Raw genomic sequence first — 17452 nt, forward strand, 5'->3', positions numbered from 1 at the left:
CCAAGTGTCAATCAATGCCCTCTTGATCTGACCCTAGTAGGTCCCTTACTTATATTAGCTAGGTTTCTTATATCCAGGAGTTAGTATTACCAATATTTATTTATTTATTTATTTATTTATTTATTTAATTAAATTTTTATACCACCCTATTCCCGAAGGACTCAGGGTGGTTTACAGGGCAACATAAAATACAATATAAAAATAGTATAAAATTAAAATAGATTAAATTAATTAAGCCCAACAATTAAAACAATATTAAAAGGTAAAAACCCTTCAGTTCAGGCCTGATAGATCAAAAAACCAGGTTTTCAGGTCCCGGCAAAATGAACGCAGATCAGGGGCGGTCCGAAGTTCCACCGGTAAATCATTCCAAAGGGCAGGCGCGCCCACAGAGAATGCCCTCCCCCTGGGGATCACCCACCGGCACTCCTTAACCGCCGGCACCCTGAGAAGGCCCTCCCTGTGGGAGCGCACAGGACGATGGGAAGTTGATGCCGGCAGCAGGTGTTCCCTTAGATAATCCGGACCCAAGCCATTTAGAGCTTTATAGGTCATTACCAGCACCTTGAATCTCAATATATTTATGTTCACAAGAAGGATACAAATATAAATAGAACACCTTTTAGTTGGATTCTTTTCTCTAAAACCACTGGGATGATAATAACACTCAACCAGTGTTGATTGCTATGATATAGTATTCAGCAGAGATAATTCAAAGCTAATAAATCCAAGTTTTAATCTAGTACCAGAGGAAAAAATATGCATCAAATAGCATTTAAGTACAGTCAACATTTGTGGACAAAGAAAAATCAAATAGTGTGACGATATAAATATTGTAGCAATAATATGTATCAAATACAACCGGGTTTATCTGGTGAAACTGTTGGCTTTGTTATGCAGAGCAGTTAGAAACTAAATCATATTTGCAAAGCTTAGCTGGAAACAAAAGTTGTACTCATGTTTTATCATTAGCTTAAATAAAAGGAGGAAAAACATGTTTTGCACTGTCTTTCAGTCAAATCCTCTGAACCTTTAAACAGCCCTTGTGCAATTTTTCTAATATTTTAGTTATTTAAAAATATGAGTTTAGAAAAAGAAATTGACAAAAAATATCCAGGATGTTGTTGTTGTTAGCTGCGAAGTGGTGTCCGACCCATCGCGACCCTATGGACAATGTTCCTCCAGGCCTTCCTGTCCTCTACCATCTTCTGGAGTCCATTTAAGCTCACGCCTACTGCTTCAGTGACTCCATCCAGCCACCTCATTCTCTGTCGTCCCCTTCTTCTATTGCCCTCAATCTTTCCCAGCATTAGGCTCTTCTCCAGTGAGTCCTTCCTTCTCATTAGGTGGCCAAAGTATTTGAGTTTTAGCTTCAGGATCTGGCCTTCTAAAGAGCAGTCAGGGTTGATCTCCTCTAGGACTGACCGGTTTGATCGCCTTGTACTCCAAGGGACTCGCAGGAGTCTTCTCCAGCACCATAGTTCAAAGGCCTCAATTCTTTGGCGCTCAGCCTTTTTTATGGTCCAACTTTCACTGCCATACATTGCAACTGGGAAGACCATAGCCTTGACTATACACACTTTTGTTGACAGGGTGATGTCTCTGCTTTTTAGTGTGCGGTCTAGATTTGCCATGGCTTTCCTCCCGAGGAACAAGCGTCTTTTAATTTCTTGGCTACAGTCCCCATCTGCAGTAATCTTGGAGCCCAGGAAAATAAAATCTGTCACTATCTCCATTTCTTCCCCATCTATTTGCCAGGAATTGAGAGGGCCGGATGCCATGATCTTGGTTTTCTTAATGTTAAGTTTCAACCCAAGTTTTGCACTCTCCTTCTTCACCCGCAACAAGAGGCTCTTTAGTTCTTCTTCACTTTCTGCCGTTAGAGTGGTATCATCTTCATCTTCGGGCTCAAGGTAGGGGCGGGGGAGTGGCGGTAGTTATGAGGGAGACCTTATGTCCGCAGGAGGCCACCGTTCTTCAGATAGTCGGGTGTGAGTCTCTCCTCCTGAGATGTGGTCCTAGGGCGCAGTTGGGCTTGCTGCTGGTGTACCTTTCGCCTAGTCGTGCAGCAGCAGCCCTGCCTAAGCTTCTCAATATCCTCTCGGGGCTGGTGATTGAGTTCCCCAAACTTATGGTTTTGGGTGACTTCAATCTACCATCCCTGGGAGGATCCTCTGAGTTAGCTCGGGAGTTCATGGCTTCCATGACGGCCATGGACCTGACGCAAGTAATTCATGGACCGACTCATGTGGGAGGCCACACCCTTGATTTGGTTTTTCTATCCGGACGGTGGTTAGATGATCTTGGTGGGGGCTCCCCAATTGTTATGCCCCTGTCATGGACCGATCATCATCTCCTGCGGCTGGTCTTCCGTTTTGCCACTCCTCGCCGTGGGTGTGTTGAACCAACTAGATGGTTCCGCCCCAGGCGCTTAATGGACCCTGAGAGGTTCCAGGCAGCACTGGGGTCCCCACCTGCCTCCTTTGCTCACAGCTCGGCGGATGCCTTGGTGGAAGCCTAGGCAAGGGCGGCCATGGAGGCACTTGACCGAGTTGTACCCTTGCGGCCCCTGACCTGGTGCAGATCCCAGCGGGCTCCATGGTTCTCCGCGGAGCTCCGGAAGATGAAGCGTCGGAGACGGGGCCTAGAGAGCTGTTGGAGGTCCAGCCGATCTGAGTCCGACCGATTGCGACTAAGAACCTATATTAGGTCTTATCTTGCGGCGATAAGGGCGGCGAGGTCTAATCACTTCGCAGATAATCGCCCGGCCACCCTGTTTAGGGTGACCCGCTCCCTCCTTAATCAGGAGGTGAGGGAGGAACCCTTGCAGGGACGTGCCGAGGAGTTTAGTCAACATCTGTCGGACAAAATCGCTCGGATTCGGACCGGTTTGGACTCCGACTGGGCAGAGTCTGACGATCAGGACACAGGTGGTCTTGTCAATGTTATTTGGGAGGAGTTCGATCCTGTGACTCCGGATGAAGTGGACAGGATTATGGGGAGGCTGAGCTCCACCACGTGTTTATTGGACCCGTGCCCTTCCTGGCTGGTTTATGCGGCCCAGGAGGGGACACGAGGCTGGTTCCAGGCGGTTATATCTGCATCTTTGAGTGAGGGTAGTTTCCCCGCCGTCTTGAAGGAGGTGGTGGTGAGACCTCTCCTCAAGAAGCCTGCCTTGGACCCAGCTGTGTTAAATAACTTTTGTCCGGTCTCCAACCTTCGCTTTCTTGCGAAGGTTGTTGAGAGCATGGTGGCGCATCAGCTCCCTCTGGTTCTGGATGAAGTGGATTATCTAGACCCATACCAATCGGGCTTCAGGCCTGGGTACAGCACGGAGATGGCATTGGTCGCTCTGGTGAATGATCTCTAGAGGGCTCGGGACAGGGGATATTCCTCCATCCTAGTCCTATTAGACCTCTCAGCGGCTTTCGATACCATCGACCATGGTATCCTGCTGCGGCGTCTCAGGGGATTGGGAGTGGGAGGCACGGTTCTTCAGTGGTTCTCTTCCTATCTCCTGGGACGTTCGCAGTTGGTGTTGACAGGGGGCCAGAGGTCGACCTCGAGGCCTCTCACTTGTGGAGTTCCTCAGGGGTCGGTCCTCTCGCCTCTCCTGTTCAACATCTATATGAAACTGCTGGGTGAGATCATTCGTGGCTTTTTATTTCGACCCCAAACCACCCCAGTGATGCCCTCGATGTGATGTCCTGTTGCCTGGAGGCGGTTCGGGTCTGGATGGGGAGGAACAGGCTTCGACTCAACCCTGACAAGACTGAGTGGCTGTGCATACCGGCATCTCGGGATATTCAGAATATTGCCGGTTGCCGGTTGAGCTCCGGATGGCGCCCGACCTTCACTCCTTCCGTCGCGATCTGAAGACACTCTTATTTGAACAAGCCGGCCTGGCCTGATGGGGGATGGGTTGGGTTTTTATTGTTATTTTTAATATATGTATTTACTGTTTTTAGTTGGGCATATGTTTAATTTTCTTTTAACTTTTGTATTTTTGTATTTTTTATATATCTGCCCTGTTCACCGCCCTGAGTCCTTCGGGAGAAGGGCGGTATATAAATAAAATTATTATTATTAATTATTATTTCTATGGGGGGTGAGTTATTACCCCCCGTAGATAGGGCTCGAAACTTGGGAGTCCTCCTAGATTCACAGCTTTCTTTAGAAGACCATATAGTAACTGTGACTAGGGGGGCCTTCGCCCAGGTTCGCCTGGTGCGCCAGTTGCGGCCCTATCTAGACCGGGATGCCTCACGTACGGTCACTCATGTGCTCATGACCTCTCGTTTAGACTACTGCAATGCTCTCTACATGGGGCTGCCCTTGAAGACCACTCGGAGGCTCCAACTGGTACAGAATGCAGCCGCGAGAGTTGTGTTGGGAGTTTCCCGATACTCCCATGTTACACCTCTGCTTCGCGAGCTGCATTGGCTCCCAGTTGTCTTCCGGGTGAGATTCAAGATGCTGGTAATGACCTACAAAGCCCTACATGGCAAGGGTCCGGAATACCTTAGGGAGCACCTGCAGCCGGCATCAACTTCCCTCCGCCCAGTGCGTTCCCACAGAGAGGGCCTCCTCAGGGTGCCACCAGTCAAAGAATGTTGACTGGTGGCCCCCAGGGGGAGGGCGTTCTCTGTGGGCGCGCCGGATCTGTGGAACCGTCTTCCAGTTGAGCTCCAGATGGCGCCCGACCTTCGCTCCTTCCGGCGCGATCTAAAGACTTATCTGTTCGAACAAGCCGGCCTGGCCTGATGGGTGATGGGCTTGGGTTTTACTGTTTTTTAATGTATTTTAACTTATTGCTGTTGTTGGGCATCTTGTTTAATTTCTTTTAATATTTGTATTCTTGTTTTTTAACATGTATTGCCCTGTTCACCGCCCTGAGTCCTTCGGGAGAAGGGTGGTATACAAATAAAATTAATAATAATAATAATAATAATAATAATAATAATAATAATAATAATAATAATAATAATAATAATAATAATAATAATAATAATAATATCATCTTAGGTTGTTGATATTTCTTCCAGCAATCTTAATTCCAACTTTTGATTCCTCTAGCCCTGCCTTTCTCATGATGTGCTCTACATATAAGTTAAATAGGCAGGGCGACAGTATACAGCCTTGCCGAACTCCTTTCCCAATTTTGAACCATTCAGTGGTTCCCTGTCCAGTTCTCACTGTTGCTTCTTGGCCCACATATAGGTTTTTCAAGAGACAAATAAGATGGTCTGGTACTCCCATCTCTTTAACAACTTGCCACAGTTTGTTATGATCCACACAATCAAAGGCTTTAGAATAATCAATGAAGCAGAAGTAGATGTTTTTCTGGAACTCTCTAGCTTTCTCCATGATCCAGCCTATGTTGGCAATTTGATTTCTAGTTCCTCTGCCTCTTCGAAATCCTGCCTGTACTTCTGGTAGTTCTCGATCCACATACTGCTGGAGTCTAGCTTGTAGGATTTTAAGCATTGCTTTACTAGCATGAGAAATTAGTGCAATGGTGCGATAGTTTGAACATTCTTTGGCACTGTCTTTCTTTGGAATTGGAATGTAAACTGATCTTTTCTAATCCTGTGGCCATTGTTGAGTTTTCCAAATTTGCTGACAAATTGAGTGTAGCACTTTTACTGCATCGTCTTTTAAGATTTTGAATAGCTCAGCTGGAATACTGTCACCTCCACTAGCTTTGTTGTTGCTCAACTTTTCTAAGGCCCACTTCACTTCACATTCTAGGATGTCTGGCTCGAGGTCAGTGACCACCTCATTGTGATTATCAGGGACGTTAAGCTCATTCTTGTATAGTTCTGTGTAATTTTGCCACCTCTTCTTAATCTCTTCTGCCTCTGTTAGGTCCCTGCCATTTTGGTCCTTTATCATGCCCATTTTTGCATGTAACGTTCCCTTCATCTCTCCAATTTTCTTGAAAAGATCTCTGGTCCTCCCTATTCTATTGTTTTCTTCTATTTCTTTGCACTGTTCATTTAAGAAGGCATTCTTATCTCTTCTAGCTATTCTCTGGAATTCTGCATTCAATTGGGCGTATCTTTCTTTTTGTCCCTTGCCTTTCGCTTCCCTCCTTTCCTCAGCTATTTGCAGAGCTTCCTCAGACAGCCATTTTGCTTTCTTGCATTTCTTTTTCTTTGGGATGGTTTTGGTTGCTACCTGTTGTACAATGTTGCAAACCTCTGACCATAGTTCTTCAGGCACTCTGTCTATCAGATCTAATTCCTTAAATCTATTTGTCACCTCTACTGTATATTCAACAGGGATATGATTTAATTCATACCTGAGTGGCCTAGTGCTTTTCCCTACTTTCTTTAGTTTAAGCCTAAACTTTGCAATGAGAAGCTCATGGTCTGAGCCACAGTCAGCTCCTGGTCTTGTTTTTACTGACTGTATAGAGCTTCTCCATCTTTGGCTGCAGAGCACATAGTCAATCTGATTTCTGTGTTGACCGTCTGGTGATGTCCATGTGTAGAGCCGTCTCTTGGGTTGTTGGAAAAGAGTGTTTGCTATCACCATCGTATTCTCTTGACAAAATTCTATCAACCTGTGCCCTGCTTCATTTTGTACTCCAAGGCCAAACTTGCCTGTTATTCCAGTTATCTTTTGGCTTCCTACTTTAGCATTCCAATCCCCCATGAGGATAAGGACATTTTTTGGTGTTAGTTCTATAAGGTGCTGTATGGCTTCATAGAACCAGTCAATTTCATCCTCTTCAGGCGGCTTCCGGTGGCTGTGCAGCGCCGGAGACAGCCTTCCCGGGCTGCCCGCGGCTCAGCTGAGTGATTTTCGCCCGAAACAGCGCCGATCAGCTGTTCGAGCGAATTTGAAGCCCCCTCCTCGGGAGAAGAGGAGGGGGTGAGGCCCCAGGTAGGGGTCGAGTTCTCCGGGGCCGCCTGAGCTTGCAGCTTGGGCGGCTGAAGGATTGAACTCCCCCGTAGCCTGGGTCGCTCCCAGCTGGCCAGCGCCTCTGCTCCTGATTTCATGGAGCAGAGCCAGGCGTCTGCGACCACCCCTGCCTGAAGGAAGGACTATGGATTAAAAGGAGCAGGCAGAGCGGTACAAGAGGAAAAGGTGAAGAGGATTATTTTATTTTACTCTCGAGCTTGATGTACTTTTTTAAACTTTAACTGAAAGTGCGTCACAATTGAAAGTTAAAGATGGCGGCTAAACCTCCCCCTAAAACTCTTCGGAGTGGTGGATCTTCTCCGGTGCAACAATCCTCATTACAGGCGTTGCACCCTCCTGATGTATTGACACCGAAGGATTTACGAGATGCTTTGGATAAACATGCCCAGGTACTTTTGGAATCAATTAATCAATCAATTGGTGATAAATTTGCACAGATGGAGGAGAAATTGAAGAAGTTGGAGGAGAGAATGGAGGAGAGGATGGAACAGAAGTTTAGGGTGATGAAGGTAGACATTTTGTCTTCAGTGTATAAAGTGGCTGAATGTGTGGAAGATTTGGATGAAAAAGTGGAAGATTTGACGCAAAAGAATGCCATATTAGAAGCAAAAGTACTGGAGAATGAAGATTTAAGAGATAAAATGGATAGAGACTTGAGTCTTGCTCAATATTTCCAGATGCAGTTTGCCATTAGAATCAGAGGTTTAAAGGAGAATATTAAGGAAGATCTAAAGCAGCTGGTTTCTGAGGCTCTTGAAGTGGTATTGAATCAGCCAGCATCCGAAATAAAAGGAGGCATGGATAAAGTGTTTCGTGTGAATTCATGGATTGCTAGACAGAGAAAGTTGCCTAGAGATGTGGTGGTTTATTTTGCAAAAAGGGAAATTAGAGATGAAGTTATACAAGCTGCCTATGATACTAAAGTCGTGATTGCTGATCAAGAAGTTCTGGTTCTAAAAGAAATTCCTCCAAAGATTTTAAGGAGAAGGAAGGATTTTACATTTCTTGTGCAAGAGCTCAAGCAACGAGATATAAGGTTCAGATGGGAGATCCCAGCTGGGTTGATGGTGATGCATGAAGGTAAAAGGTACCGTCTGGTTACTGTGATGCAAGCGCGTGATTTTTACAATAATGTTTTAAAAGCAACCCCATTAACACTTCTGGAAGCTGCAAAGGGATCTGGAGAAGGAGAACATCAAGAGGCTGAAGATGGACAGACAGAGGAGAATGGTGCTGGAGGAGATCAAGTTATAACACCTTTGGATGATCCCAGAGAACAGAGGGTGACGCGTGCTGCTTTAAAACGATCAAAAAAGATAAAAGAACAAGAACAGCAGAAGTCTATGGAACTTTCACAACGTACTTACAGCCAAGTAGTGGGAGGTGGGAAAAGAGTTGGGTGAGGAATGTAAAATTTAAACAAGTTTGAAATCTAAGAGAGAATTTTTACAAAATGTTTTATAGATGGTATTTAGATTTTAAAAAGCTAAGTATGTATCTGAATCATTAGCCTAAATGTTGGAGGTGCGGTGATGAAGACGTAATATATTTTCATATATGGTGGACTTGTAAAAAGGTTAAGGCTTTTTGGATAAAAGTCTGGTGGAACATACTAAGTTGATGTTGAATTTAATTACGGCAGCAAGACTTTTGATAGGTTAGTACTGGAAAGAGGAACTGCCGACCATAGAAGAGTGGGCTTTAGAGGTTTCCGACTTGGTTGAAATGGCGAAGATTTCGGCCTATTTGCAAGATTACTTGCAGGAACGCTATATTATGGAAGGGAGAGAATGGTTTGAGTTTATCCAGAATAAGTATAGGGTTAAGAAGTTTTATATTTGAATAAGGCTTCTTTCTTTGTTTCTTTTTCTATATTAGTTTTTTATATATATATTTAATATTACTAAGGTTTGTTTTATCCTATATAAGCTAGAGAGTGATAGATTTTAGAGTTTATGGTTGTTAGTATATGGTTGTTTATGATTGTTTTTTTTATATATACCTTGTATTTAGCTCTGGGAAGTCGGGGGGGGAGGGGGGGAGGGGGGGAGGAAGGGGGGGAGGGAGAAGGGTGGGGGAGGGGGGATTTTATAAGGGAAAAATTGTATGTTAAAACTTTTCAATAAAAAAAAATCATCCTCTTCAGCACTGGTGTTTGGGGCATACTGTAGACTTAGACTACTGTGATATTGAATGGTTTGCCTTGGATTCGAACTGAGATCATTCTGTCATTTTGAGGATTGTATCCCAGTATTGCTTTTCCTACTCTTTTATTGACTATGAAGGCTACTCCATTTCTTCTGAGAGATTCTTGCCCACAGTAGTATACCTGATGGTCATCTGAATTAAATTCACCCATTCCTGTCCATTTTAGTTTGCTGATACCTAAGATGTCGATGTTTAGTCTTGTCATCTCTTGTTTGACCACGTCCAGCTTGCCTTGATTCATGGATCTTACATTCCAGGTTCCTATGGAGGAAAAAATCTTTACAGCATTGGACTTTCCTTTCACCACCAGAGACATCCACAGCTGAGTGTCCTTTCAGCTTTGGCCCAGTCACTTCATTCTTTTTGGCGCTACTAGTACTAGCCCTCTGCTCTTCCCCAGTAGCATATTGGACGCCTTCCGACCTGAGGGGCTCATCTTCCAGCGTCATATCGTTTTGCCTTTTGGTACTGTCCATAGGGTTTTCATGGCCAAGATACTGGAGTGGGTTGCCATTTCCTTCTCCAGTGGATCACGTTTTGTCAGAACTCTGCTATGACCTTTCCGTCTTGGGTGGCTCTGCACGGCATAGCTCATAGCTTCATTGAATTACGCAAGCCCCTTTGCCACGACAAGGCAGTAATCCATGAAGGGGACAAGGCAGTAATCCATGAAGGGGGGCAGTAATCCATGAAGGGGATCCAGGATAGTAGGAATACAAATTTTTGTTTGAATTGACATATATTAAAACTATTTACGGTACTTTTTAAAATTGTTCCACTTTTCAACTTTCAAAATTTCCAATCTCTGTAAATCTGTAGAAATGTGTACAAATTGGTTGGGGAAGGTTTTAAGAAAATGTTGAGGAATGATACCAAATAGTATGTTTGTCCTCTAAGATGCTTCTTTAGTGTTCCTTCAAAGCATCTGGCTAACCCAGCCTCTTACTTGTTCACCATACTTTTTCCAGCATTTCTTTCTGTTCTTGAAATGGAAGGCAGAACTGTGTCCTTCCTTAATGGATTTTTATTCATTCTCAACGGTGACCATTTCTATTAAATCTATTTGAAGTAGCTATGGGTAGGATGAGGAAAGACTCAGTTGGCTTGTGCAATTGTTTACACACACACACACACACACACACACACAGAGAGAGAGAGAGAGAGAGAGAGAGAGAGAGAGAGAGAGAGAGAGAGAGAGAGAGAGAGAGAGAGAGAGAGAGAGAGATTAAATTGTTGAAGGAATGAACTTACCTGCTGAAGTTATATTAGGTAAATGTTATTACTAGGTTTATAAATAGACTGGTATATATTACCATAATTGGTAATTTTATAATATAAAATATAATTTCTTTAATTAAACAAAACTACAAAGAAAAAGAAAGTAAGAAAAATGCAAAACTTTTGAATATTTTTACAGAAATTGGGGAAAACACTGAACAATCTTTGTTTAGGAATCTTGCCTTTAGTTTTTCCTAAACTGAAGCAACATGACAAATTAAATCAGTTCTTCTAAACAGCTACGTTTACTATTGCAAAGCACTAGGAAACTAAACTACATGCTTCTGTGGTTCAATGGTGCTTAAAAATTTGGGAAATTGCATTGGTTAAAAGATTCACATAATTCAATGGCTATCCTTGCCTGTAGAAAGGTTCTGGATAAAATGTTTATTTATGAGTCTGTATTTTTTTACTTTTTTGTTTATCATTTGATTTCTAATTTATTAGTTTTTGTCTTGGTGATTTATTTAATTGGTTTTTTAAAAGTTGATATTCTGTGCACAAATAGATGTTTTATATATATTTTTTCTACACCACTGATAAGCTGAGTGATGCAGCGGCCACATACCCAAACAGTGTTCCAAACACAGCAAAATAGATAATTAGTGGGTGGGGTTTGAGGGAGTATAACATGTTTTACAGCTGCTCTTGACAGTGATATGAAGTGATATGCCTTGTGATATGCCTTGTGTTCCCTGCTAATTTATGTCAATCAACAGCCAGTGATTCAGGGGGAGTTGAGAAAGATGCTGTCTGCATTCTGAGCATCTCTTCTCTTGACAGTGAGTAGGAAAATGCATTTAATCTGGCAGTGAGCTGAACCATTCTATGGGAAATGAATAGTCGGTTCTAAAAGGGGATTTTACATCTGATTTCTCCAAGGAATTGTGTAATTTCAGTGTATGTTCCATGGGACATTAAAAAAATATTTTAAATTGATTTTTAACATTCTGTGTCTCATAAATCTTGTGTTATATTTGATTTATCAAAGTTCAACTGGAATTGACAGAATTGGTTCTTCCTTGCAGGGAATGGCAATATGTTAAAATATAGTCAGCCGCAGTTTTATTGATCTGCTTGTGACCCATAAATTTTCCTTTCCAGTTTTCTGTGTCCATAAGAGTCAGTTTGGTGCAGTGTTAAGGCACCAGAGTAAAAACTAGGAGATTGTGAATTATAGTTCTGCCTTGGGCATTCAACCAGCTGGGTGATCTTGAGCCAGTCACTTTCTCATCCATAGGAAAAAGGCAAGGGCAAACCACTTGTGAGAATCTTGACAAAAAAACTGCAGAGACTTGCCCAGTCAGTTGCCAGGAATGAAGGCTTAAAGCTGGGGTGTCAAACTGCCGGCCCACAGGCCAGGTGCATCATAGCAAAACCGCACCCACCCCATTGACGGCAATGACAAAAAATTCACGATACGTCGCGACACGTCATGTGATGTTGCAAGTTTGACACCCCTGTCTTAAAGTATTATTTGAAAATGGAGTTACTTTAGTAGAGAAACTCTGCTTGCTAGCTACAAATTCTGGAAAGAAAGATAATAGGAAGAGCAGAGGGGAAAGATTAATAAAGGTACTTAAACCTTTGAAGATTGTAGCATATTTTAGGGGCAAAAATACTTTGTTAAAAGTAATAACTTATGTATGATTATAGTCCCAGTTGCAATGTATGGCAGTGAAAGTTGGACCATAAGAAAGGCTGAGCGCAAAAGAATTGAGGCCTTTGAACTATGGTGCTGGAGAAGACTCCTGCGAGTCCCTTGGACTGCAAAGCGATCAAACCGGTCAGTCCTAGAGGAGATCAATCCCGACTGCTCTTTAGAAGGCCAGATCCTGAAGCTAAAACTCAAATACTTTGGCCACCTAATGAGAAGGAAAGACTCACTGGAGAAAAGCCTAATGCTGGGAAAGATCGAGGGCAATAGAAGAAGGGGACGACAGAGAATGAGGTGGCTGGATGGAGTCACTGAAGCAGTAGGCGTGAGCTTAAATGGACTCCAGAAGATGGTAGAGGACAGGAAGGCCTGGAGGAACATTGTCCATAGGGTCGCGATGGGTCGGACACGACTTCGCAGCTAACAACAAAAATGATTATAGTAGTATCAACATTAATGATTTGATGCTAGCTATGTCCATAGTTAAGAACATATGCAGTGCCTTTGCCTGACTGGTGTTCTGGCCCACCTAATCCATCAGTCTGTTTTCAGTGACCAACCCTCCGAGGCAGTCATGCTGCTATCAAGGTTAGTACCATAGAATCAACATAGAGTCTAAGGATTGTATTTATCCAGTTGCTCCTCACCAATAATCAAACATGCAAAGTTCTTGCTTTTCTATATTCATTTCAAGGAGTACAGTAATATTTTTGATGCTTTAGGTACAGTAGATTCTTTGTTGGACAAAGCGGGACCTTGGACAGCTCCCTTGCTTCTTTTCCCATCTGAAGAACTGAAATTCTGTCATCTTCTGTCCAATAATCGATTGGTATAATTTGTCCAATACTCTACAATACTGCTCTACCTTTATGCAGAGATCTAGATTTAATGGCAAAATTTCTTTCAGAGTATATATAGGCACAGATGTAGCTCTTGTGGGGCTTACCTTAAAACAACTGTACCTTTTCCTGGCCATGTGATTCCTGCTGTGGAATCCTGGGAATAGTTTAGTTTCTCATGAGATCCCAAGAAAAGACATTCTTGCCTTTCAGATCAAGATCTATGCATAGTTCTAGTATCTATTCTGAGAACCAATCCAGATGTACAGTTTGGTCTCCTAAGGTGGGAAGGGCCTTTGTGCACATTATAGATGAAAAACAGCTAGAGAGGTCTACATGTTTAATTGGGAAGTGGACAGCATACATATAATCCATTCACATGAAGGAATTTTCAGAGCAATAAATCCATTTGATCATATGGATAAGACGAGTGACTATTGTGAATTGGAGAATATATATTAAATCTAGATTTGGAGAGACTGTCTTGGACTACCATACAAAACAGCAGTATGTATGGATTCCAGCTGCATCTAGATGAAGGACAGTAAAAAAACTAGTGTTAATAATGAGAGATCTTGAAGCCAATCTACTAAAAAATAGTTGTAGGATTTGTAGCCAATGAGACTGCAAATGAGATAGAATCCTTTTATGCAAAATATGGAGCATATTCATTTCCTGTCGCTGCATTTCCCATTCCTGCAGAAGCCAAGGTTAGAAAAAGCTGCAAACCTTTAGAAGTACTTCCTAACATTGTTTAATAATGGATCAATTTAACAATTGGAAAAGACACTGTTTCCTCAGTGGAGACTTTTAAGAAAATATTTGTCCAGAATACTCCATTTTTATTTTGCACTGGAGATCTGTTACATATCAAGAAGTGGGCCCTATATCTTTTAATTCTGTCCATCAACAATTGGCTGAGTTGCTGCTAGAAATTGTTGCTTATTTCATAGGTTGTTCACCAATTAGTTGTTAGGAAGTGCTTTTTAATCAAATTAGTATATATTTTTGACTGTATTAACATGGTTAGCTAGAAGTGGAACTTTTTGTTACAGGGTGATATATTTCTTGTTCCCACTTACTGGAAATAATGAAGGACATCTGGTCTCATAGTCTGTGAGCTTTATCTGAAAATCTGGTTGGTTATTTTGGTTAGTCTGAGCTTGGAATACCAATTAATGATGATCTTTGCATTTAATAGTCTTTACATTTATGCTGTTTTGAGTTACTGCTCAGTCATTTTAAAGGATTACAAGCCATTATAATCCTTTTTAAAATATTACTTCCTAGAAGATTAAAATAAGAGCAGCTGGAAATTCAGCAGAATCCACTCTAGTGCAATTTACAGGTAGGAGTAAGAGTGCATCTGTAAGGCATCCTGGTGATGATGTAGATTTCACAGAGAACTAAATTAATCCCTCTTGAAAACCTCCATTTTTTCCAGTTTGCGGCAGTTGCCACAAATACTTGCACTAAAAGCCTTTTTAATCTCTCGAACAAAATTATTTTGCTTTAGTGTTCAGTCTGCTTTTCAGTTTGAATGTTTGTGTTTTCATGGAGTCATCTGGTTGGCAACTCAGTATTTGCATTGCAGTTTTTTAATTGTCATTTTAAAAAAAATTGGATTAATTTAATGGATCAAAATATTTCACCTGACAAATAAATATTCTATATAAATATAGAGTAGTGTACTCAACAATATGTGTATATTATGGCAGCAGAGTATGGTAGCAATATTAATGCATAGTTAAGCTAGATAGTTTACTTCCAATATGTGGAAGGTGGTACCAGTTCTGATTATTTTAAAGGGGGACTGGACAAAGACATGGAGGATTATGCCATCAGTGCCCAGAACTCTTCATGACAAAATCAGAGGTAGCATATCTTAAGTAGTAACTGCTGGGATGCAACATTGAAAAGCACTACATTTTTTTCCTCCTGTAAATATTTGGGAGCTTCTCTGAATACATTGGACTGGCACTTGCAGGATACAGAAGGACTAGATGGGTTGTTGAAGAAATTGGAATAGTGGTACTATTCCAGATATTAATTACAGCTTTTGGAAATCTGAAAAAATGAAACAATGTGTTCTTCTTTGGTCCACATTTTATATTTTACACCAATAGAGTGGGTAATTTTTTATTCTTTGTATTTGATAGCAATATATTATTACAATGACATGTTTTGATAAGCAATGATTTCTATATGCTTTATATACGTATACAGTGCATATATTAGATGTTTTATATTGGTACATTTGGAATCCCCCCAAAACACTCCCTTTCCCCCCCCAGGTTTGGTTTGGGGGTTGTTTTGTATTTCATTGTTCTGTTTATTTCTGTATTTTTGTACTCTGTTTATTTTTGTAGTCTTGCTGTAAAGAAACCCCAAGAAATTTGGAGAAATAACACGATCTTAATCTACCTGATTTATAAATTGGTGTTCAGTGATATGCTGCTTCTGTACTGAGAGGTGTCTTTGTGACTAATGCCATTAATCATTCTATTTTCTGTTTATTTGTTTTTAAAGATCTACTAGCCAAGGATTGATATTTTGTGTCTGAATTACATTTAATTAGACATGGTGGAAAGCAATACTTTTTCCTGTTAGTTCAGATATTGTAGCTGATTCCAACAAGCTGTATAATGCACCCTGAATTCTAACATCAGGAGAGAAGAAGCAGAAATGTTTTCCTGTGCTTGCCTTTGGTTCACTATAAAACCTATTGTAGTTATGCCTACCAAAGTAAATGTAATTTTAAAGCCATTATTCATATATTGATGCAGCTGATAGGAAGCAGGGATGGAGGACAGATAGATGGAATTAGAGGAAGCCACAATGGTCCATCTTTAATGTGAGCTGAATGAATGAGTTTGGGTTTGGGGGTTGGGTGCTAATGGGTGATGTAACAGTTGAATGATTCTATAGAGAAACATAGGTACTTATAAATAAAATCTAACACCTCTGTTCCTGTATTTCACAGGTGAAGACCCCACTTTTTGCTCATCTGGTGTTCTACAGGAAAAACAACGTGAGTCTTGAAGCTTTTAAAATGTACTCCCATATTTAAGGTTTATTGTACTGTCTAAAAAGTACAACAATAGGTAACTTTGAATCTCCCCTGATACTCATTAAAATATCAGCATAACTGCTGGAGAGCTGGTTTTGTTTCCTTTCCAGCAATAATATTGATATTTTAATAATTACAGGCAAACAAGCAGTTATTCTGGCTACAGGTAGTTCTCGTTTAACATCCACTCATTCAGCAACTGTTTGAAGTTACAAAGGTGCTATATTTACAACAGGTCCTCGAAGTTCAAGCTGTTCGAATACCCCTACAGTCATGTGATCATGACTGGCAACCAACGTGTACATAGGAAGGTTGCAATGTCCTGTGGTCACATGATCAACAAGCAAAGTCAAGCTGATAGATAAGTCAACTCACACTATTCCCCCATCTGGCAACAGCCTGCCCTCACCCTTGCTCTACTTCTGCTATGCCTCATGGACCTCCTATGCTCCCTTCCTGCCCAGCAGCCACCACCTCTGGCCACGCCAGACTCACATCTGCACCCCTCCCCCACCCAGCAGCAGCCTTTTAGTTGCCTGCTGGCCTATTTGTAAACCACCTGAGACTTGCTTAACAACAGCAATAAGGAGTGCCGAGATTGCCTTCTTACACTTTTCAGCCACATTGCTTAGTGATTGCTGGTCACAATTACAGTTGTTAACCAAAGACTACTGTAATTCATTAATGACAGAGAAGACATGCTCCTCAGTGTGTAGTTTCCAATGCATCTTGGTTCCAAGCTTAGTCCCCAGTATCTGAATTTTTTGTAGAAAAAAGATTTTGGATGCAATGAGTTAGTAAGATACTTGGACACTGTTGCCAGTCAAGATGAACAGGACATGGGGAAAATGCTGCAGATTCAGAAGAAGACACTATTGTCTATGAACCCAAATGATGCCTTTCATTTTTTCTCATCTGAGTTGAAATAGATTTGACATGGCAGAATGTAATAAAAACTTTTTAAAACAAATGCATTAGTTTTTTTTAAAAAAAAATCTCTTCCACGTTTCCAAAATTATTTAGCTACATTAAACTAAGACTAGGTGATTAATTGAATTGAACTGAATTCACTGATAACTAATGACAAGTGAAAAAAATACAGGAAGCTAAAAATGGCATACCAGTTATTGAAATATTCTAAAGAGTTTTCTGTATTGAGTGTATTTATCCAGAATATTTACAAATGAAATGTGAGGTTAATGCAGTCATAATAAAAACAGTGAATTTTACTGAAATGTGTTGGCCTTTCCCTAATTAATTTGCATCTCAAATGAGGATCATAATTTCCATAGGTTATCAGGAAACATAAAATGGAGGAATGCTGTTATTCCAGATGCAATTATGAAATACACCATATATTATTTGTGTATTATGGGTTAAGTTTGGATAATGAAAAAGAATAGATGTTGCAGCAAGATTTGATAGGAAAGACATTGTCAGAATAAAAAGTCCAAGTATGCAACATTTTCA

The 17452-nt window shown here is 41.3% G+C and overlaps 1 protein-coding gene across 1 annotated transcript in view; it reads left to right on the forward strand.

The window, feature by feature from the left end:
* Positions 1 to 17452, forward strand: part of PITPNM3 (PITPNM family member 3) — a gene marked incomplete at its 5' end in the record, with an annotated part of 86119 nt that overhangs the window by 23281 nt on the left and 45386 nt on the right. The window contains one exon of the mRNA XM_083350228.1: positions 15896 to 15943. Coding sequence (XP_083206354.1) covers positions 15896 to 15943 — 48 coding nt within the window. The remainder of the gene's footprint in view (positions 1 to 15895; positions 15944 to 17452) is intronic.

Source organism: Vipera ursinii (assembly GCF_947247035.1).
Source record: "Vipera ursinii genome assembly, chromosome: 1".
Lineage (NCBI taxonomy): Eukaryota > Metazoa > Chordata > Lepidosauria > Squamata > Viperidae > Vipera > Vipera ursinii.